The 24693-nt window shown below is 32.5% G+C and overlaps 1 protein-coding gene and 2 long non-coding RNA genes across 6 annotated transcripts in view; 1 reads left to right on the top strand and 2 right to left on the bottom strand.

Annotated features, from left to right (window-relative positions):
- Positions 1-4239: 4239 nt before the first annotated feature.
- Positions 4240-5015, top strand: LOC138126285 (uncharacterized). Its single transcript, XR_011157729.1, has 3 exons — positions 4240-4417; positions 4483-4821; positions 4898-5015. It is a non-coding gene; the product is annotated as an uncharacterized lncRNA (long non-coding RNA).
- On the bottom strand, positions 4433-5548 carry LOC138126286 (uncharacterized). The gene is made up of 2 exons (XR_011157730.1): positions 5110-5548; positions 4433-5052 (listed from the first exon to the last, which is right to left on the bottom strand). It is a non-coding gene; the product is annotated as an uncharacterized lncRNA (long non-coding RNA).
- Positions 5549-18175: 12627 nt separating this feature from the next.
- Positions 18176-24693, bottom strand: part of LOC138126280 (START domain-containing protein 10-like) — a 33739-nt gene continuing 27221 nt past the window's right edge. For all 4 annotated transcript variants that reach the window (XM_069042004.1, XM_069042003.1, XM_069042001.1 and 1 more), the window contains exons 4-6: positions 20682-20814; positions 20363-20630; positions 18176-20310 (exon numbers count right to left, since the gene is read on the bottom strand). In XM_069042004.1, coding sequence (XP_068898105.1) covers positions 20257-20310; positions 20363-20630; positions 20682-20814 — 455 coding nt within the window. In that variant the 3' untranslated portion in view covers positions 18176-20256. The remainder of the gene's footprint in view (positions 20311-20362; positions 20631-20681; positions 20815-24693) is intronic.

The following is a 24693-nucleotide window of genomic DNA, read 5'->3' as shown; positions in this document are numbered from 1 at the left end:
ATCAGGTGTGGTAGGTGGGTATTTTAGTTAGTTTTATTTTAACTTTCGTGGTAGCAACACCTCAACAAGAAATTAATATGTATGTTTAGTGAACGAGGCAGTTGATTTCAACAAATTTTATCATTATCGTTGGCCGATGATTTTGAAATTTGGTACAGGGGCCTAAACGTTAATTATAAATTATAAACAACTTTTCTTAATAACTTTTTGTCGTATTTGTTACATAAAAGGAACTTTACAGAAAAATAGAAAAAAATTTTTTTTTGAAAATTTTCAAGGCATACTTGATTTTTCAAAACAAAAATTATGTTAGAAATTAGTCTTTAACCAAACAAAGTCACAAAAGTCGTTTCACATATCCGGGCACACTGTAGATTTTATGTGTCGTGGTGACATATTTTACGCGGATGGAACATTTAACTTCTGCACTAAGTATTTCCTCCAATTATTTGTATATGTGAACGACAAATGTACATATTTTCCTAAGTTTAATTTTTCCAAGTTTAAATTTCAACATCATTATGACAAAAATACTCACGAAAAGAGATAGAGACCATACATTTTTATGCTAGATCGAGCGAGGTTAGATCATAATGAAGTATAATATATATTTGCTTGAAGCATAATTTGACTTGCAATTGGGTACGCATACATTTGTGTGGCATGTTTATTTTTTCAATTACTGAAATTAATTGTCTTGTCAAAAAGATTTTTGAATGAACCGTCTTTCTATGGAAGTGCCAATATTTTTTAAACTCAGGGTGCTATGGAATGGCCCACTAAGAAATTTGGCAACACAGCCAGTGTCCTGGCCTGTAAAAATATGTAGAGACCACGTTGATTATATTTTACCTGCACATTTTTCTGACGGCAGTTTCGGTATGGGATTAACTATCCCTTTGACCGCGACGGCAATATGGGTGCGCCCTTAATTTTAAAAGTGAAAATTTGATCAAGTCTTCAAAGTCGCCTTTTGTTTTATCCAAATTCTGTCACAAAACACGAATATGAAAAATAATCTTTCATGTACGCCCGCTGAAATACGTGAAATTGCCAAAAATACGGTCGCGAATTTGTTGCCTGATAAATCCTGATAAATAATTCTTTGCACATTTTGTAATTTAAACTGACACGCATGACGGATCAAGCTTTGCCAACCTAAAAATTTTCGTAAAATGTTCCGTGAAATAATGGCTATAAGGACATTCCAGATGATGACGTCGCGTTCGTTAATATGTCTATTAGAGAATCAAAATGGAGGCAAATTACAAAAATGGATTTATAAGACTTGAGATCCACCTCAAGAACGGCCTGGAACCGAGAAGGATTGTTGCGCAATTTACAAAATTTGATAAATTTACAGATGTAATTCGTTCCAAAAAGCGATTTATTTTGATTTACAACGTAATCCAATAATTATTGTTCTTGTTTTATAGAATCATCAGTAGACGAAACTCTTATTTTTGGCTTTAAAGTGGATAACTGTTTAAAAGTGTAGTTAGGCAGATTATTAGAAATTATATCTTTTATTTTGTTGGAATCATCGGAGTTATCGCACGTGATTATCACGCTTCCATCACGACCATCCCTAACCTTGCTTATTTTAATATTAGATTTGACCGGATCGATATTAAGCAATAGCTCTTTTTTAGTTACAGAAACAGACTGATGACTATCAATTTTAGGTTTGAGAATCACAGAGGATTTATCAGATGCGATTTCAGCATAAGATGGCTTGACAGCCTTATTCAACGAGTCGGACTGTTGCTCTGTTTTTGGCAGTTCCATATCAGGACTGATAAGTTTTTCTACCAACGTCATGCACCTACTCACCGATTCTATAATCCGATCCATCTTCGACGATCCCTCAATCACCAGACATTCGTCGCACACAAACCTAAAATTTTTGAGCGTGCTTACAAATTTAAACGGGTCATCCTTTAACTCCAAGCATTTTATGTGCTGCTTGATCCCGCATAAAAAACATCCAACACATTTATCAAAGTTCCTCAGTTAGTCCAGTCAATAGAGACATAAAAATGGCTTCACCTTGCAAAAGGTACAGAAAAGTTTATACTTGGCAGGTATAGTTCTCCCAGAGCTGCAGCGGTTTTATGGCAGGGCAATAGTAATTATTACGCCTGTTGAGATGCCGATAAGCGACATAAACAGACCCCTGTCAATCATCATTTTCATTCTATACCTGTCAGTTTACAGGGTAGTACTTGGACGAATTTACGATTAGGGGTTGTACATGCGGTTTAAACCTATTGTCGGTGTTGTTAACGTTTATACAATGGTACCCTGCCATAAAACCGCTGCAGCTCTGGGAGAACTATATTTTCTATTGGGCATATTATTAATGTTGCCAAGTTTGCGACTTTGGGGGGTTGCCGCTCGCCCCGCCATACTGGAGAATAGGGGTGGAAAATCACATTTCTGCGATTATTTCATTATCCGTGCAAGATATGTCTATCTAAGTTATCATATAAAATATAGAGCGTACAATTCTCTATATTTTTTGTTTTTTATGTTTTTTTTGTCAGATCAATAGTTTCGTAGTTACAGCATGTAGAATTCGAGAATTTCTTTTATTTTTGTACTTTTTATTTTTTTGCACACCACCACAGAGGTAGAGCAATAGGGTGCGGTTTTTTTTTACGTAGTGTCCCCGGTGGGCATAGTCGACGATGCAGTAAAAGTTTACTGCTTTACTCTTTTTGATCTCTTTGTAATGTAGACGGATCCAAATGATCTGGATCGATCGATATAGATGAACTGAATTTGTCAGAGTTTATGAATTCGGGAATTCGTCTTGAGAATTTTCCTCTTGTTCCTCGGGGTCATCAATTAATCATCATCAATTAATTAGTCTTTCTTTTATGTTGTACAAAATGGCGTTAGTTTCATCATGTGGAAATCAATAAAGATGAAATTGTGTATGTCCGAATAGTAAACAAAATAAAATAGTTAGAGTTTAGAGTGTAATTTGGTCATATACAGGGGTCCCCAAAAAAGATGACGAGTCCTCCCTTATTAATAGGAGGATTTTAAGGATGAACTGGAGTAACATTGAAAAATGGCGAAAATTGCTTAAAATTGATGCAATAGTCCTTTCATACATTCTGAAGTACTGTGCCAAATTTAAAAAAAATTGATCTAGGAATTTTAAAGTTATTACCTTTTAAAGTTTCGGGATATTTTACACGTGTTCTTATGAGAAATCGAGCAATGGTCGCATAAAAATTGATAAAAAACATATTTCAAAAAGGCCAATTTTTCTTAAATTTTTCACACATAAAGTATCGATATCGTAGAATTTTCTAATGAATTTACAAAAAAAGTTGGTCGAGGATTTTCCATGTAATCGCTAATTATATGTGGAAAAACACGGTTTTTGAGGTTATGTATCTGTTTTAATTTCAATAAAAGTGAACAAAATGCATATAATTGACGTCGGTATGCAACATTACACTCATATCGCACGTTTTACTACAGTTACGTTAAGAACTTTAACAGAAATCAATGAAAATTGAAATTCAGTGTGCTTCTGTTTACTTTCACGTACAGTCTTAGTCAAAAGATTGTAAAATCACATGTAAGTAATTATCTAAATATCAAGAAAATAAACACAAAATTTACTTGCAACTCATTACAATTCGTTTCCAAAAATTAAAAACTTTTTTTTCAAATATTGATATCTCGTAATAAACGTTTCATAGCATAATAAGAATTCCGCAACTTTTTGCTGAGATTGTTACTCCAGTTCATCCTTAACTATTTATACACCAAATTAAATGGTTGTGAATAGGCTACAAAAGGGCTTAATAAATTCATGTAAGGTAATGGTAATGGTAATGGTAAACTGTGAAAATATTTTTTTCGGCCTCCCAATCTGGGAAATATAGCGTTACCTAACACTTTAGGTCAAGGGAGGTGCGATTTCCCGTACAATGTCAAAAATTTCTAGTGGAATGTGGGAAAAATCTAGTGGAGTACGGGAAAAATGTGCGGACACCGTTGATTTATTCTTTTCACAGTTACTTTAAAATTAAAGTGTCCATGCGTTACTTTAATTTAGTGTAAAAAAACACATTTCCCTGTATAATTTTTCCGATAAATGTGTTTGTTTAATTTATATCGATCGAAAAAGAAAATAATCGTAACAGGGAAAATACGACCTATTGGGTTGGCAGCTGTATATGTCAAAAAGTTTGACAATTGTCATAAATATCTGCAAAATTGCACAATAAAACTAAACCACAGAAGTTGATATATGGTTTTGTGTACCTACTTTATCCAGTACAAGCTGTTAGTGCTAAAGTGCAACTGGAAAATAGAAATAAACAAAACATTCTAACCCCAAAATCTTGTATTCACCTGAAGAAAGATGATTCGTTTTCACCAGGAAGTAGTGGTTAAGTACAAGACATTTTAATAATTTGCAACATTATTAACATAATTTATTTTGTAAAATTACAGTTGTAAACATTATTGTTACAATTCTCCACTTTAGAGAACAATGCAGAAACAATTTGGTAACTGTCAGCTTTATTACTTCTGGGTTGAATCTCAATATGTTGTACTGGTGCTTCTCTTACGGTACTGATGATGGAATTCTCAATGTTGGATGGTTACATTGGAAGCAACTGCTAAAAATTCAAGTAGATTAAAGCACTGTATCGAAGTTTGTGACACAACTCACCATTGTTTGAGCTGTAGCTGCAACACAGTACATTTTGTTTTTGATATTGAAGGAAGGCCATCAGTCATCACGAATCATTTTAGGAACTTCAATCTTGTGTCCATAGGGCAATCAAGGTTCAAATATTTGTCAATTTTATTTGAAATTGTTTTATTAATACCAATTTAACCTGACTTCCATATATTTCTTCAGTTTCAACCCAGTTTGGATTGGTAATGGCAAACGATCTACAAATATTGGTTTTTGTGTCAGTTATCAATATAATATCTTCTCTTGACATTTTCCATTTTCACAGTTTATAACTCCTTTCGGAGACAGGCACCACAAACACCTATTACTAAAACTGTCTGTAATAAAATATGGTTTATTAAAAATTTGTGAATTAAAGAATAGTTATTACATACTTTCGTGAGAAAAAATTGTCCTATGTAACGTTGTTTCGATTTTTGTGGTAATAATTCAGAATTTAGTCCTGCCGCTAGTTGTACTGCCTCTGGTGTCACATTTAACTCGCTCTATATTATATACTAGACACTCGATTAATACACTAAAATCAAATGTTGAAGCACGACCGTGAAAATTTAGCCGCCAAATAATTTGTTAGGAATAAAACAAATGAGCGGTCACGGTCGTCAAGGAATTGATTCCACAGCATTCGATTCTTTATTGACGATGTCAAATTCTACAATAAAATTAGTCTTGATTTTTAAAAGATTTAACATTTTGGTCAGCCGAAAAGTCTAATACAAATGTCGTACGGGACGTATTTTCCGGCCCTCCAACTAATCAGGCACTCCGCTGCGCCATCGTGCCGGAAACCAGTTGTCGTGCGGGAAAATTCACATCCCGTACTCTAATGTAAATAACTATTTAGTAATTTTGATAGAGATTTTTATTCTGAAAACAACAATGTATCACAATCACAAGTATACACTTATATAACAAAAAAAAAAGTCAAAAAACGCTACTATCGTCTATGCACCCCATTTTGCGCTAAACATTGGCGGCATCTTTGCGCCCTATGTTATTATTTGTCATTTATTTTTCTTACTAACAATTTCGTTATTACACGTTATTACACGCGCAATGCATTTTGATAGCTTCTCACTTGGAGCTCGTCATTTGTTTCAAAAGTTTGTTGTTTTCAGAATAAAAATCTCTTTCAGAATTTCTAAAAAAAAGTATGTGTTCCCATTCGAAAATTTTTTTTAACAGTTTAACCTTCAAACCCTTATACGTGGATTTAGTAGGCCATCTTGTAGCCTATTCACAACCATTTAATTTGGTGTATAGATAATTAAAATCCTCCGATAAATAAGGGAGCTATGGACTCGTCTTTGTTTTTAGGGACACCTGTATAATATGTACAATAAATGGTGAAATTTTGTCGGAAAATTTTTCAGATTGTACGTGAGTTTATTGTATAGCAATTTATCGAGTGGCATTGTTAAAAAATCACGAGACATTAGTCGAGTGGTTTTTCACCAATGTCACGAGATAAATTGGCAACAAACTCGAGTAAATCAATCGTAAAATTTTTCCAGACAAAATTTTATCACGAATAGTATTTGGAGGACTATTTCATGAATAAAAACGTTTCTGTTCATTCATTTTAGACACATTTTTTACTTTTTATTTGATTGTCATATTAAACCTGTTGCTATGACAAAAATTTTGAAAACCCTCTAGCTTCGCGATTTCATTAGACCATACCTGCAGCTTCGGGATTTCATTGGACTATAGGATCTGGCAAAACTTTGATTGGATTAACTCAAAAAATTGTCAGAAAAAATTACTCGTCCTACGGACGGACGTAATTTTTTCAGAGGCATTGAAATGTCAAGTTTACTTCGACAAAAAAAAAGCTCTCGTGTAATTATAAGTGAAAAAACACTGAGCAGTGTTTTTTCGCTGTGAAAAAACAACGGGCAAATTTTTTCCGCGAAAAAAATTATGTCAAAATCAAACGTCAAATTTATTAGATCAAAATGAAATGTCAAATTTATATTAAATTAATATTAAATCGATACACACGTGTAACAAACAAGGCCCTAAATATACCGGGACATTTTTTTAACATTGAACATAGTCCATACTTATTCCCTATGTTCAGTTTTAAAAAACACAGGTCAATACATGTATGTAATCACGTAACCAAGGTAACGAAAATAAGTACTTGACAGTTTAACAAAATGGTCAAGTTGTTTGAAGAAGAAATACACATAATGCAGTTATTCTGTGCCAATCAGAGCATTAGAAATGTGCGTGACATTTCCAATGCAACACATGATGGACCAATTCCATCAATCCGAACAATTTTTAACATTATTTCAAAATCTCTGGTGTTCGGTATAGTTTGTTGCATAGCAACTCAAATGCATTGATCTGTGTTTTTTAAAATTGAACATAGGGAATAAGTATGGACTATGTTCAGAGTTAAAAAAATGTCCCGGTGTGATTAGTATTACATTCAACATTATTCTTTACTAAAATAATTGCTGGTACTAATGGTTGCGTACATGCGTCAACTCGATAAAAAAAATGTCGGTAGATTGTCAAGTCGAATACAATTCGGGGTCTAATTTTTTCTGCAAAATTTGTCATTTAAGACATTTGTAGCTTTTACTTTTGGAAAATTACAATATTCGTTGCAAAAGCTACTCATGTACAATGGCCGGTAAAAAAAACCAACCATCATTTAAATGTCAGTATCAAAAAGCATTAATTACACATTTGGATTTTGACGTAACACAAAAATAATGGGTAATTTTTATTGCCGGCCATTGTACTTAAATGACAAATTTTATTGGAAAAAATTAAACCACTTATAGTTGAATAAATCTAAAATTAAAAACTGAAATATTGTCGCTTATAATTCAACTTAAGTACAATTTTGTGTTTTAAACATCTTCAACATAAAACACATCAAATAGGATATAGGTTTGTAATATTTGACTATTACGATTTTATTTTCAGCTTTACGCGGAAATTTTTGTATTGTAAAACTAAAATGTTATGTATTATGTTATTATAATACTTATATAAAATTTTTAACTTACGTACTATTGCGGGCAAAAAAAGTTGGACATCAACGTCATTGCCTTGACTTTTAATGTGAAATAACCCTTATCTGATTCTAACTCTACTTTGAATTGATTGACGTTGTCATTAAGTATTATAGGTTGTAGGGAATAATTGTAAGTAAGCACGTAGTGAATATTTATTTAATGCAAAGTTCCAATCAAAATCTACGTTCATCAAAAGAAGAGGGCATTTGGAAAAGGAAAATAGGAGTATAAAATAAAATTTTAAACTGTCACATGAAATAGTGTCAAAAAAAAAATGACAATAAAGCTTGAACCACATTGAATTTTTCAAAACTGACAGAAATTTGATGTCCCACTTTTTTTGCCCGCAATAGTACATAACATTTTTGTTTTACAATACAAAAATTTCCGATAATAATGCGGAACCTGGAAAAGTGCCCCGAATGCTTGCAGCGTTTCCACGTTGAATGGCAATTCTCTCGAAAGAGAATTTCATTAATTTAACTGAAATAATTCCAAAACTTCTGTTTACAAAAGTGGAGCAGGAGAATTATTTGCCATCTAATGTAGCTGTTAGTATTTTTAAACCCGTGACAAAGCATCAATTACTAAAAATGGCAAATACAAATTAGTTTTATTTGAAGATGTTTAAAACACAAATTTTTAAATAGGTTATACTCGGGGGTTTGTAATATTTGACTATTACGATTTTATTTTCAGCTTTACGTGAAAAAAATCTTACAAAAATTTAGTTTCTTTGAGTAAATTGAGAAAGACAAAAATTATTTGTTTAAAATATGTAATAGTTAAACTTTTTTAGATTTTTTTGTTGCAGTTCAATACGTAGCGTCGCACAGTGGCGTGTTTTGTACGAAGCTAAATGAACTTACAAAAGCATCCTAAAATAAATTTTAAGCAAATTGCGATTTACGACTGTAATGGCTCTTTAAATTGCATCTATTATTCCACATTGAAGTGGAATGTTAATAAAATTACAGGACAAGACGTTTCGTGCATATCAAAACACAAAATTATTTAATAACGTCCAAGGTTACACACAGATTGTTAGATATAATTTTTATGTACTCTACTTCTTAGTTGTATATTTATTGTCTACAAAGATTTTTATGCCGAACAGGAAGAAGAAAATGAGGCGATTATTTTGTGAACATTTCAATATTTGACGTTTTATTGGAAGTTGAATTTAGTCGTTTTAAAGTTATTTTTTATCGACACTGCCAGAATTTGAGAATTTTCTCCTGTGTGAACTGATTTGGAGCCTTTAAGGGGCTCGTCGAACAAAAAAACGTTGTATTCGACTCGTTCGTGTGTAAATTGGGCCTTTTTTGGTACGAGTGGGCCTTTAAAACGCTCGTTTCACTCGCGTTGAAGAATGGCCCACTTGTGAGAAAAAAACTACTATTAGAGTAGTAAATCTAAATCATTCACAGGACAACATAATGGGTCATATGCATAAACCATTAGCAAATGCTTTTACTTGTATTAGTGAGAAATAGAAATACATGGACTCTATTAGATAGAAAAAGACAAATATATAGTATAAGCAAATGCTTATTCTTATGCATACTACCCAAAATGTATGTAGTATTCGCTCACAGTGCTTACTGATGATAAAAATCACAAAATTAACGAATCAGTTTATAAAACTAAAGTACATTTTAGAAAACAACTAATGGACAATTTATACATTATTATTTGTTTCAGGTTATAAAAGACATGTCAGTTTTCGTAAATACAAATATGATTTTTTGTAATAATGTGAATATGTGCTTTTAACCTAAAGTTAGTTCTATAAACCGATTGCTGAAAGATCAACTGTTGATTAAATAGATATACGAGTGTCGGTCATTCACGAAACTCGGTAAGGTTCGATAAGGCGTTGCAAATTCAAAACCATGACCACCGTCATTGTTGAAGCATTGTATTTGCCGTTTCGTTAACGATTTGTAAATTTGCAAAGTTTCGTGAATCTCCCACTTAGTCAGTACAAGTATAAACTATTCACGATTATTTCAAATTCGGACTATCTATGAAAATCTGACATTTTAGTTGGCAGTATTGTGATTTGTCTTAATAAATCTATTTTAGGTTATAATTCAACCGAACACTGCTCCTAAGTTGTTACATTTTTTTAAATAATTGAACGCATTAGGAACAATAATCGTAAAATTGTAATTGAAACGAAACATACATATTTGTAGGGCAGTTCTGGGTAAATTCTTATTAACTAAATTAATGACGGAATTGACAACAATGCGAATATTTAAAAACGGAACATCATATGACAGGACCTGACGCTAATCTAACAAAAAAATATCGCGGCCTCCTGCGTGTTTAAAATAATCGTGAACGGCATTATACATACTTACCTACTCATAGCACAGGAAAATATAAAAAGATTCACTCAGTTAAACAATACTTTACAAAATCAAAATATAAACGTGCAATTACTGTTGTTCATTGAAAATATTTAACATTTTGTATCACAAAAGCAATTGACTTGAATAGGTATAAAGTTGATACGTTAATTGAAACTTGGTTTCGGATCCGTACGCCACTGAATGCATAATTCAAATTTCTAGATTTTTTTTAACGCTTGGATGACAAAACATTAGGTATGGTTTATCTTAAATTCTTTAAAAAGAAATTAATAGTCATGGCTGAATTTCGACTTTTCAATATCAGCAAAGTAATTTTGATGTTAACAAACTAAAGGAAAATGCAAAATTCACATTTCTGAAACTAGAAAATATTTTCCCAACACAAACAAACAATTAAAGGAAAATTCCAAACTGATTACCATTTTCCTCTTGACAGTTCGGTAATGTTTTCAGAACTCAGTACGAACGTTATATAGACACTTTTGGCTAGATTGTTCTTATTTTATCCCGGATCCTTTCTTTCAGTGGAGTGGTAGTTGGTGGATTGAAGTCAACTTAGCTTTTGAAAAAAAAAAACTCTGCAAAAGTTTATTGGAGTGAAATCGGATGATCGCGCAGGCCTCAATAAATTCCCTTCCATCAATTTGTACTTGTTGCATTGCTTTATAAGTTTAAAAAATAAATAAATATGTATACAGGGTGTTAGGAAATGGTCTCCCAAGAAGTTTAGGGTGAGTTTATCAGGGAAAATGTGATCGAACACCTTTATACCGTTTTTGGATAAATTAAGCCGTTTTCTGAAAATAAAATTGTTGCCTGCTGTTTTGGGACTGCTAAAATATTGCTTTATGCAAGAAAAAATCTTATACTGGGTGCCCCAAAATTCGCGGAACAATTTAGCAGTACGTTGTTAAGTAGTCATTAAAATATCAGGTAAAAGTGTTTAAAAAAATTAATCTTCTTTTTTGTCGAAGATATGGACCTCTTTGTTACACTAAGGGCCGGTTTTTCAATCGATAATTAACACTTTGATTAGCTAATCGTTACTTCTTGATTCATTTCAAATTAATCATGGATAGTGTTTTTCAAACCAAAATTCAATATGATTAACTAAAAACTAATCGAAAGTTTGTTACGTTGGTATTAACTTTTCTGATGCTTTTCTGTCAAATATGACAACTTGGCGGTTTGTGATTTGTGATAATTTCAAATTTGTAATTTTGGTTTATGGTAATTTTAGTTAAAAACCATTTCTTGGATAAGTAAATGTATTAAAGATGTAGGATTTATCAAAATGAAAGATCATTTTGTAGTTAGCATGGCGAGTACAAGTGTGAGTAATTCAGCTAAGCGATCTGGCAGTTTCTCTGAAGAGGAAGAGCAATTGTTTGTGAGCCTAGTAGCACAAAATAAGCATATTGTTGAAAATTGAAAAAAATAAAAAGCACAAAACAGTTTCACTGGCTGGAGATTTGTGTGCACCACAAAACTCTCCAACCACGAATGATCCGTTGCATAAAATCGCAGACTCAAAAGCAACTAATTTTGAGGCGAATTGACAACTGTTACAATTTACAAAATTGAATTAACAAACGTTGGTGGCCACTTTCAACACTAGCTGTGACTTGCTTTTGTTAGCTCCTTTTTAATTTCAATCTCTACTTTGCCTTTATATCATCCCTTCGCAATAAATCACATTTGGAATTTTGTAATATTTTGAGGTTAGGCTTTCTTTTTTTTGTAGAGCGGCATTTCGTATTTTTACAAGGGTAATGCAAAGGTAACTAGATGTAAATCATTTTATTCCACACTGTATAAGCTTTGATTTTACTGACTTGGGGTATTACATGGATTATACAAAATGATCTTTCATTTTGATAAATCCTACATGTTTAATACATTTACTTATCCAAGAAATGGTTTTTAATTAAAATTACCATGAACCACAATTACAAATTTGAAATTGTCAAATTGTCACAAATCACAAACCACCAAGTTGTCAGATTTGACAGAAAAGCATCAGAAAAGTTAATACCAACGTAACAAACTTGCGATTAATTTTTAGTTAGTTAATCATAATTGAATTTTGGTTTGAAAAACACTATCCATGATTAATTTGAAATTAATCAAGAACTAACGATTAGCTAATCAAAATGTTAATCATCGATTGAAAAACCGGCCCTAAATGTGGCAACATTAAAAAAAAAAACATTCTGTATCCCAATAGTCTGCAAATATTTCATTTTTGTTGTATCCATGGAAATGAGAGAGAAAAATCAGAGCCATGTTGCCGTACGTTATTTGTGGTAAATCGGACATAAAATTACTACAGTCGTTTTCAGTAACATCCGTGCTGTCACTATGACACTATGTTGGCATTACTTGCTGTTTCACTTTAGTAATTTCGAATTTCCTAATCTGGCAATTTAGCTTGACGCGGCAAATTGACAAATTCAAATTATTTTCTATAATTTCAAACAAATGAAAGAAAACATGTAATCTGATTTGGATTCCGGGGGTGACCTAGTTTAACCATGTTTTACACCATGTTGAAGACTGAATTTTACTATTTGATGTTGATGTTTGACGAAATAGCAATTTTCTTTTACCATAACCTCAGTTTCTTGTTTGACATTTTTTTAACTAGGATTTGCTTATACTCTGAATCCTGGTTATGAATTAGTATGTACAATCTGCACCAACATATTAAAAATGACACTGACAGCACGGATGTCGTTGAAAACGACTAAAGTCCGTTCAAAAATCAAAAAACCACCACCTGTTGCTTTAGGTTGGTAAAATTTAAAAGACCCTAGGTAGATATTTTTTCATACTATGTTGGTAACTATAAATTATGACATTTATTTGATTCAAAATAAAATTCAATTGCTTTGAATTTCGTTCATATTGTTTTATTAGCAGCACGTTTCATTTATTTATTGATTCTTATTATTGTTACTTAAACATGCCCAGAAAAACATGACACTTAATAAAGATTTAACCTCAAAATTACAAGTCTCACCAAATTTTACACTAGACAGCGTTGCCGATAGTAATTATCGAGGAAAATGCGACGTTGGTGGTTTTTTGATTTTTGAATGGACTTTATATGTATTTGGAAATGCTGGAAGTAATGAAAAAAATAATTGCAAACCAATCGTGCAGAATTATTATGCCACTGGCTAGTAAAAGATAAATAGTCAAAATCTTTTTTCATATTTAAAATAAATGAGATCAAAGCTGCACCTTTTGAGCCCCCATATCTTCAAATTTAAGAGGTATAGAATTTTTTAATTATTATTTTTCTCATTATTTTCTAACATGAGTTGACATTGCCCCATTGAGTTGTTCCGCGAATTTTGGGGCACCCAGTACAGGTGTCCCCAAAAAAGAAGACGAGTCCATAACTCCTTTATTTATCGGAGGATTTTAATTATTATCTGTACCTACACCAAATTAAATGATTGTGAATAGGCTACAAAAGGGCCTAATAAATTAAGGTATAGCCCCAAGGCTAAACTGTCAAAGTATGTTTTTTTCAAATACGAACACATAATTTTTTTAGTAATTCTGATAGAGATTTTTATTCTGAAAACAACAGTGTATGACAAGTATATACAGGGTGTTTCTGAAATACGTGTGTTAATTTTAACCAGTGGAAGAACGCGCCAAATCATGGAACTTTTGTCTATAACATTTTTACGGAAAAGCAATACAAATTGATTTAAAATTTGGAATAAATTAACTCTCAAAGTGTGTACCCGCCTACGGGTAAGGGCAAAAATTTTCTGTTGTGATAGAAACAGAGCTTTGTTAAAAAGTTCCATTGTTATAGAAAAAAAAATAATCAAAATTTAGATTCTCATGGTTACAAAAAATAGAAACTAGTTAGTCACACAAAACGACTCGTTTGGTAAAAATTGTGGGGCAAAAAATCTTGGAATACTTTTACGAATTTTACAAAATGTTATAGAGAAAAGTTTCATAAATTGGCGAGTTCTTTCACTGGTTAAAATTAACACACGTATTTCAGAAACACCCTGTATGTACTTACATACCAGAAATACAAAAAAACGCTACCATCGCCTATGCTCGAATTGCCCTCCATTTTGCGCTAAACATTGGCGGCATCCTTGCGCAATCCCTTGTGTTATTATTGGTTATTTGTTTTTTCAGCTAACCTAAATTGTAACGCAATGTATTTTGATAGCTTCTCGCTTGGTGCTCGTCATTTGTTTCAAAAGTGTAATTTTTTTTTATTTTTTCTTATTTGAGGTTATACTTGTGATACATTGTTGTTTTCAGAATAAAAATCTCTATCAGTATTACTAAAAAAAATAAATATGTATTCGCATTTGAAAAAAAAGATAGTTTAATCTTGAACCCCTTGGAGCTTTAACCATTTAATTTGGTGTATAGATAAATTAAAATCCTCCGATAAATAAGGGAGCTATGGACTCGTCTTTTTTTTTTGGGACACCAAAATAAAATGTTTTTATTTTATTATTAAAATGATTGCTTGGTAACGATTCGAAATTTACTACTGTCAGAGTCTACTCTTTGACTTAATCTATCTTTTATCTGTTACGTGCGAAGATTACAATCGTATACAATTTCCGAATATTCTATCGAGGAGTATGCAGATAATATGCATTTTGTGTAGCGGAACTGTATGAAACAAATGCGCAGTATCGCCGAATTTTGGTCACCCTTCTTCGCACAAACGCTTGTGACATTTGACGTTTATTTTTCTAATCTCTCTTCTTCACCGTCTAAAATACCCGCATTTTAAATTTCATAAAAATCCGTTGTCAAAAAACCGAGATATTAGGCTCGAAAGTCTTAGGTGAGACAGCCTGTATATAAACTCATTATTTATAATTTAGATGAAAATATATATATATAACATACAAGCAGTTAATGAAGAAACATTTATTTACATTTTTAATAAATTGTATATTGAAACAAAAAAAAATCTAATCTAATCATCACCTTCTATTTATTTGTGATAACTGAAATATGAAATAAATGTCTGGGATATTATTTTGTTAATAAATCTTGAAAAAACTGGATCAATTGTTGTGTGAAACTTTGTCGTCGACACTGCTACAGTTATAGTTAAATTAAATTCAGCAAAAAGAAATTTTACAAGTAGCTCTGATTTTTCATCCGCAAAATTTACATCAAATCACCAGCCAAAATAAGTGAGTGGCATTTCGTGGTAATTGCGGCCAATCCATGGAGCAACTACCTCATTAGTCATTCTCATTAGTCATTAGTCATTATTCTCTGCCAATGCTCTCTTAAGGAACAAAACTTTAACATTGCTCTCCAGTTTACATATTTAGGCTGTTTTGTATCTGTAGTTATACTGAAACAGGGAACAATTTGTTTTTCTTCAAACGTCTGTAAAATATGACATTATACTGCCGGATTGATAATGCTAAAGTGTCACTTCATTGTTATGGCATCTGACGAGCTGACCAGCGGGTGTAAAGTTATTATCTCCGCTGAGGAGCGGCTGTAAAGTTATTATCTCCGCTGACGAATAAACTATCTGGCTTTTGTAAATCATTTGAAATTCCTAACTCAAATTTTAACAAATTCGTTTCTAAATCTGACATATTGAAAGCTGAAGTGAATAAATAAGGTTTAATCAAGAAACTTTACATACTCGTATGTAATTGCAAAACGTATTTTCAAAATCTATCCAAATTAAAACGGATGATTATAAAAAGGAATTTCCGATTTTGTTCACAGCGTTGTTTATACTAGTCATAGTCATACGAGTAGTAACGCTTTCCAAAACAAGCTATATTAATTTATCAGCCTACCCAATCTTTTGTCTGGTTTCTTAACATTTCTTAAATAATTTGTTATGAAAGTTTGAGGAAAAATAGTGTATGTTATTCGGAGCAAAAAATAATATATTTACCTTGAAATTTCATGAATAGCTGCTACAACCCTTATTTGATTTCTACTAAAAGCATTACTTGATTCATCAGTACTACTACACGATGTAGACATAATTAACACTCTTGGTACTCTTTGACACGATAATATTTAGATATAACATACAGTCTGATTTTGAAAGTCGTGCAGATATTTTAACCTGAGGTAGTACGTGTTAAAAGAAGACAAAATAAAATGACCCAACTTGCCTTATACAAATGTTAATGGTTTATAAGAGAATAAACGGAATCACTTTGTTTGGGAAACGCTGAAAAATTTCAAATTTGGCGGGCAGTTTTGACTTACGACCAACCTAAAAAAATCAAGTTTTCATGTCATTCGAGGTTATGTTTGACTTTTATCGTTTAAGGATGAACTGGAGTAACATTGAAAAATGGCGAAAATTGCTTAAAATTGGTACAATAGTCCTTTCATCCATTCTGAAGTACTGTGCCAAATTTAAAAAAATTTGATCGAGGAATTTTAAAGTTATTACCTTCTAAAGTTTCGAGATATTTTACACGTGTTCTTATGAGAAATCGAGCAATGGTCGCATAAAAAGTAATAAAAAACATATTTCAAAATGGCCAATTTTTCTTAAATTTTTCACGCATAAAGTATCGATATCGTAGAATTTTCTAATGAATTTACAAAAAAAGTTGGTCGAGGATTTTCCATGTAATCGCTAATTATATGTGGAAAAACACGGTTTTTGAGGTTATGTATCTGTTTTAATTTCAATAAAAGTGAACAAAATGCATATAATTGACGTCGGTATGCAACATTACACTCATATAGCACGTTTTACTACAATTACGTTAAGAACTTTAACAGAAATCAATGAAAATTGAAATTCAGTGTGCTTTTGTTTACTTTCACATACAGTCTTAGTCAAAAGATTGTAAAATCACATGTAAGTAATTATCTAAATATCAAGAAAATAAACACAAAATTTACTTGCAACTCATTACAATTCGTTTCCAAAAATTAAAAACTGTTTTTTCAAATATTGATTTCTCGTAATAAACGTTTCATAGCATTATAAGAATTCCGCAACTTTTTGCTGAGATTGTTACTCCAGTTCATCCTTAAGTTTTTTGAGTTTCATCATGAATTTTCGATAAAATTTATAAAATACTGCCTGCAACTAATTCAAAAAACAAGTAAAAAGGCTGTAATTGTGAATAAAGTAAAACCATAAAATGAAACATCAATGATAGGTCCCCTGGGTTTAATGCCTGAAGATTTTGGAAGTGCGCCAAACTACAAACTGGAGAAACTCCCAGATTTCCTGCGTATGGGTTCCTGGCTGATTTTCAATTTCGTGAAGAATTTCCTCTTATGCAACTAAAATGGGATCTTCTCTTGATCTCTTGAAAGTAATGAGGCAGTGCATCATCGTGAAGTTACCACATTTCTCCTCGAATTGCCAGAGGGATTTCCTCGAGTAATTCTGGCAAAACTTCGTTTCAAAATTTAAGATAACCGTCTCCATTCAAACGGCGAGGTAACACATACGGAGCTACGAGGTGATTTTCGACAATCCCAACCCACACGTTATGGATATCGCGAAGAAATTGTTCCTCTGCAACTAGATTGCGACCTTCTCCTTGGCCGCCAAGACTGTGCTTATTCATTTCGAAACGCCCGAAATCGCGAAGATGCTACACAACGTTTACAAGGGTTCGTGCCTTGGAAAGTATTCTTTGAAGAAACCTTTCACCGTAGATTTACCATAATCAAAACCATATCAGTTTTCTCCAGGTCGGTGACCTAATTTTGAATTAAATTTCAACAAAGTCTACTCTGATTTTTTTTGACCCATTTTTTCATAAAATTCAGCAGCTCCCAAACTTTTTTTGAAAAACGGCTCAATCGTTACCTATTGTGAAGTTCTATCACTGGTTAAAATATCTCCACAACTTTCAAAGCCAGCCTGTATAGCATTTACAAAAATCCTTAGGTACTAAAATACTTCGGAAATCATTGTATGTATAGGAAATGCGTTCAAAAAAAAAAAATTGCATTTACATGATTGTAAAGGATCGAAGGTGGGATAAAACATAAACTTATGTTAAGAAATGTTTATTTATAACTTCTTCAATAAGAACAACATTATATTTTATTGTATAACTGACCTGCCTTATGCAGTTATAATCTATGCTTGAGTAAATTAAACAGTATACGGAATGTTTATTGTTATATGTATTTGTTTATACTATACAGACTGATTCACATAACTTTCCGACCCCAAACGAAATTTAAATACAGCCAGCAATATGTTTTTCATTCATAACTTGATCCAAAAACATACATTATTTTAATCTTTTGTATGGTTTGGCCATCCCTCACGAAAGTCTCAGTTGTAAAAATTTTAAATTTTTTATTTAAGAAACTGACTCATTATTTATCAATATCAGATCGATCCTTTCGTCATTGGAGGACATTTTAATTACCAAAAATTATTTCAGAATTATACAAAATGGAACTGTCAAGTGATTGTCAATAATGCCAGGAGTGTCCAGATTTCATAGTAAATAGAGTTATCAAGTTATCACTGAATAACGTATATTACTGGCTGCATTTAACTTTCGTTATGGTCGGAAAGTTATGTGAATCAGTCTGTATAGTATACTACCGTGTGAACAACAATTACTGATTGAGTTGGCAATAAATTCTGGTGACTTTTGGTAACTTTTATGTCATGTTCCAACGAGAAAACCATTTTATTAATAAAAGAATACAAAAACCAAGACGTTTAAATATGAAATGTATACCAGCTGTCAATGGTGTCAATAAAACAAACCGAAATAGGTACAATTCAGTCTTGAAAATTTCATGTAAAATTTTTTATAGCCAACTGAAACAGTTATTGTTGCTCACCCTGTATAAGTAAATAAAAAGAATTCTTTTTAAACCTTTGGATGATACAAAAATCTCTATTTTTTATTTATAGTTTTGGTATTGCAAAGACAAGTCAAATTCATTTGAAAATCACAAAATTATCACTATTCACCATGTTGCTGAAATAACAGCGACTGACCGTTGACGAGACATAATAAGAATAGAATAGTTTGGTGACATACGATAAGTAGTGTGTTTCGTTCGTTTAAAAATGTTGATCCCTAATTGATGGGTGTTTTTATTCTGTATTTTACAGAAGAAGTGATATTGTTAATAGATTTCGCTTATCTGAGAGATAGAAATACAACCACATAAGCCCAAAATATTTATGTACAGATATAAAGATTTCAAAAAAGGTGATCATGTGATGTGTGTTCAGCATGAATTAATCGGATACTTATCGTTTAATTTAAGATATAAAATTAACTAGAACCTTTTCTTATCTCACTCATGTGATCATTTTTTAAAAGATAAATTCGTTTCTTAGGCTCGCATATTTGCGAATAATATATGTACAGGGTCATTATAAATGATTGTCCCATAGCAGTAGGCGTTGGTGAAGTATGTAGTTGAATGTGCCGCAAGCCTCATAACATGAGTGAGACTAGTATCGCCGACAAGTGGCGCTACCGCCGGTAGTGGAAATCTGTCTATTATAGTCTATTTTTCCTGGTATTTACAAAATGCTGCAACGAAATGCGACCTCCCTATTGGTTACTCTATTCCACTAACCAATAGGGAGGTCGTCTACCAGGAAAAATATACTATAGTTTGTCTAACGTAACGAGGCTGGCGGCACATCCAAAATTTGTGTGGGTTTTCAATGTCAACTTCGATGGGACAATCATTTATAATGACCTGTATATTAAATAAGAGTGAGTAACAGAAGATTAAATTAAAGAAGTTTATAAAAAATTTCTACTGAAGAGTGCAGGAGCTGCAGTTGCACTCTCCTGAAGCCATCGTTTAAAATCAAATCTAAGTAGGCCATAAGTAATTGTGTGCAATATTTAGAAGTTTGATTTCTACTTACATACCTAAGTTAACATACCTACTCAACAATATATTAACAACAGACTAGAACTACAAATCCACGTTCTTTGAAACGTGTTAATACTATTCAAATACTAGAAATTGTATAATACATATTCGTCTAAATTCTAGTTACCCGCCTGATGATTAAAACATTTGATTTCTAAAATATCCACATTTTTATTAACCGTTTTATAACAAGCGTTGGATTACGTTATTCGGACTCGTCGTCATCTAAAGTCGTCATCGACGAAATACTTGGCACGCACTGTAAAAACAACAAATTTCAATCTGAATTTGCGTCTACAAGACATTCTTACGTCACTAGTTGATATCTTAGGAGCACCTAGGGTAAGTTCGGGAAAAATCCAGGGCTTTCTTAACGGCTCACGCTGTGATTCTTTCCAACACTCGTAACCTTCAGCTGCCTTTTTTAATTGCTTCACTACTTTCGGTGCAAATTTTTGCGTGATTTTATTGACCAGCCAAATCGGTAGTTTACCCCTGGGGTCGGTTTGCGAAACGTACCCTAGAAAACAACCATTCCCTGTTGGTCTAACCACAAATCCTGTCAAATGTGAAATTGCTCTGTAAAATTTTTCGTAATAATTCAGACCTGACCCGATTTTTGTTGTGTACCTTATGAAACCTTTCCGTGGTGGATAGTCCTTGTGGTTGATTGAATGGTTGAGAATGAGTTTTTCATCACCCAAGTCCAGCCAGGATCTTTGCAAAACGAAGTCTCGGTTTTTAACAGGGGCAGGACAGGATACTGAAAGCAACAAATAGTATTTTTTCGAGTTTCAAGATTTCTATAATTTGTTACTTTCCATAAATGATAACAATTTAATTATAAGTATAAAGATTACTGTGTAGAAAATGATTTGAATACCAATGCAGCATTTACAGCTGTAAATGCAAGATTAAGATTGTACGAGATGTTAGACATACAGGGTGTTATTCAAAGTTGTACAGATATTTTAACCACGAGCTACTGACTTCATGCAGAACTCGGAAAAAATATTTAAAAAATTCTATGTCAAAAAATAAAATGACATTTATTTTTTTAGCTACAATTTTTTTAAATTGCTTTTAGTTTTCTACGTTGTCTTACAACCTCGTAGGTAAGATTTCAGCACAATCTTAAGGAGTTATTATTATAAAACAAATAGAGGTACCTAAAATAGTTCGTAAAATTAAAGGATTTAGGTGACTATGAAACGTCCAAAAGGATTAATTCAAATAATCTAATAGTTATTTACATTACAAGCTGCGAAAGTTTACTTTTAGGTGCGCGGTGTTTTTAAATTGCCGAGGCGAAGCGTAACGTAACCGAGGTGATTTAAAAACTCCAAGCACCTGAAAGAGCTTTCGCAGCGTGTAATGTATTAAACTTTCTCCCCTCGCCATTTTTAATAAAATATAATGATTCAGTGATTATAATAAAATTAGTATAAGGCAGCTTGTTGTTAACGTTACTTTAGTAACAATACAAAAACATCATTCAAATATCGTTGAATACTTGGTCAGGTCAGTTTAAAATGAATTTCATTGAAGCAGCTGCATATATTGCGTGCAGAAATGTGTTGCGGGACAAATCCAAAGACCAGTATGTACAATCAAGCTTATGAAATGAAAATTTCATTAAATGGTGTGCAGGGCCCGAAAGTTTTTCATGCTTAGCAACCGATGACCTAGCATGTTTTACTTTCGCTTTCGATTGCCTTATCAAAATAGAAAGTTACACTTTCGTAGGGGGGGAGAATGAAAATGATATTATAGACAAGTCCAGGAGAGCCGGTACGAAATTAGATAACAAGTAAAGATAAAATTCCTATAAATTATCATCGAATTACCAGACATACTAAAAGAACTTAAAGATAAAATAGAATTAAAAGAATTTGGTTTTGTTTATAAGAGAGGTTTTTTAGAAATCTTTGATACAATAATATTTGGATATTGATTAGATAATGAATCAAAGAAATTAAAGTACTTAATGAGTAATTATTATATAGATAATTTATATGGATAATTATACAGTTAATTGTTTTTGTAATCACGGCGGCGCGCCGCGGCGATCCGAAAATTCTGATATTGTTATCAGAATTTTCGAATCAACCCCGTGATTACAAAAACAATTAACTGTATACTTGTGCTCGTGTTTTTGATATGTTCATAAAGCGGAAATATGACTCTTCAGTTATTTACATACAGGTGTCCCAGAACTGCCTCCCCAGAGAAAAAAATGGAGTATTTGGGTAAATGTGATACTGTGAATTTTAAAGAAAAAGAGTCCTACCTCAAGCGATATCGAGAAAAGACATCCTAAACTTGACCAATCATTATTCCACATCAGAATACGTCAAAATTCCAAGTAAACTTTTCGATATCAAGGATGAGCTTTTGGAGTTGGTTTAATTGAAAATTTTTATAACTCGGTTATGTGAGCTACAGGAAAATTTATTTTAGACATCTTGGAGTGTCTTTTGCTGTCGGCACATGCCTGTTTTCTATGGGGAGGCACTTCTGGGACAGACTGTGTAATTATAAGTTTAAAGAAAGAAAGTATATCTACAGTTCACTATAAAGTAAATGATGACAAGTTTGAATTTAATCTTGAGGAAAGATAAGAACTTGAATTGTTAGACCAGTGCAGAGACCAAGTTGAAGATATAAAATGTATATAAAATCATTAACAAATGAAAAATGTGTGACCTAGAATTCAGCAAAGCTTCATGATGAGCGGACAGAGTCCAGGAATTGGTCATATTATAGTTTTCCATTTTTTCTGTTGGCTTTTCGCATTGATATCTGTTTGTTTTGTCTCTGTCGTTCTTGCATTATTAACTGATTCCTTTCTAAACTCTAAATTGAAAAGAAATGAACCTAATTTATTAGCAGATAATGAAACAACTTTGGCATGCAGAGCACTAGTCCCATCGCCTTCGGCATGCTAAGTACTAGTCCCTAGGCGGCGTAGACGAGTTGCTCCAGCGGGTTTTATAGCAGGTAGTGAGGTAGTGAACGATAAGCGGTGGCGATAAGAATTATCTGGTAATTGGGAAGTACATTGTCTTTCCTTGAATATTAAATTTTAAAATTTCTTGGTAATTATGCGGATGTTACAGACAGACTTCTTGCAACCAATGACTGAAATGGTACTGTAAATTCCAGAATTTAGGTTTAGCCTCTGGGTATAGCTAAATTTTATATTGACAGGCAGCCGAATTGCGAAAATGGATAAAACACATTTTTGGTTTGCCATACTTACCTCCAGAAGATGTTGGGGACTGCTTTTTAGAATTAATGGAAGTTATTCCTATGACTATTTAATTCATATGTAATTTAATGTTCATTAACCAATGAAAAAACTTAATTTTAGTCACTCATGTCAACGGGGCTTTCGAATTCGACTCGTGCAAGCACTCGTCAAATTCATATCCCAGCACCGTTGACATTCTCAACACCACCATAAAAATGATCGGCATAACATTGACTACTCGTCGTTTTTAATAAGTGAAAATTTAACAAAATTTGCAAATTATTTAGTAGGTAATTATTAATTACATACTCGTAGATAGAAGATGAATGCGGTTTCAATCCTCATATGTGGGCTGCTTCTTCAGCGGGCACATTTCAAACCACAAATGAAAGCTTTCATTCTCATTTTAAAAATAATTTTTATGGTAGTCATTCTTCTATTTATACAAGATGATTCACAAGTAATAATGAGTCCGATGGAATTGAAAATGCAACCCACAATACATGTGGAACGTAAAGCTGGACGCACTAATGGTGCAAAAATTGTTAGATCCAATATACAGAAAAAGCAAGATTCTTTACATAATCTGATTGCGGATAGATAAATAGACTACAATTTGTAAATGTAGTTATTATAATTTACCCTTGTAAATAATAAATAAGAAATAATAATTTTAATTTAATCCGGCTACGACCTGTCGAATACCTGCCGCAGTAATCCCCCATAACCTCGGGAGGCACTCGTCTGTTGATAAGAGTTATCCAGGTAAAGAAGTGACCACTGGGAGGAACTCGATACGTTCCTTTTAGGGACGCTGTGAACTGGCTTTGTCGGGCTTTTAGGGATGCTTTAGTTTTCTGTATGTTCTCCATTTATAAAAAGAAAAGACCTTCAATAGGTTTATACCACAATTTGTTATTTGTCCTGTATAGGGAATTTGAAACAATAGACAGAATGATAAAAAAAAGTAGGTATGCTTCGTCCAGGGAGATTTTAAATTGTATTAAATTAACCCAACACTAAAAATGCACTAGAATTCATTAATTTGAGCATCATTTCGGGCAAAAATGTTACTGCTTGGAGGATGTAGGTATTTCAAATTTTACGTGCGCTAGGTGCTAGGTACTTTCTCTGCGTAGAATTTAGTGATTTTTATGTCAACCAATCTCCGGCTGGACAAACTAGTATAACTGATTCCGCTTTTAACTCAGCTGATTTCATCACATTTTTCACTATTTTTTCTTCCGTTGTATTTGGTATAAAGAGAACGAATGTATGGTACAAATAAATATATTATGGAAAGTTTAGCAAATTATGTTATGCAAAGGTTTTTGGCTTCACCATACTGATCTTCTCAATTTTAGAATGTTCTTTATCAGTTTTTGGCTC

This window comes from Tenebrio molitor, chromosome 3 (genome assembly GCF_963966145.1).
Source record: "Tenebrio molitor chromosome 3, icTenMoli1.1, whole genome shotgun sequence".
NCBI lineage: Eukaryota > Metazoa > Arthropoda > Insecta > Coleoptera > Tenebrionidae > Tenebrio > Tenebrio molitor.
Note: the sequence above shows the minus strand (reverse complement) of the source record. Positions and strands in the feature narration are given on the sequence as shown.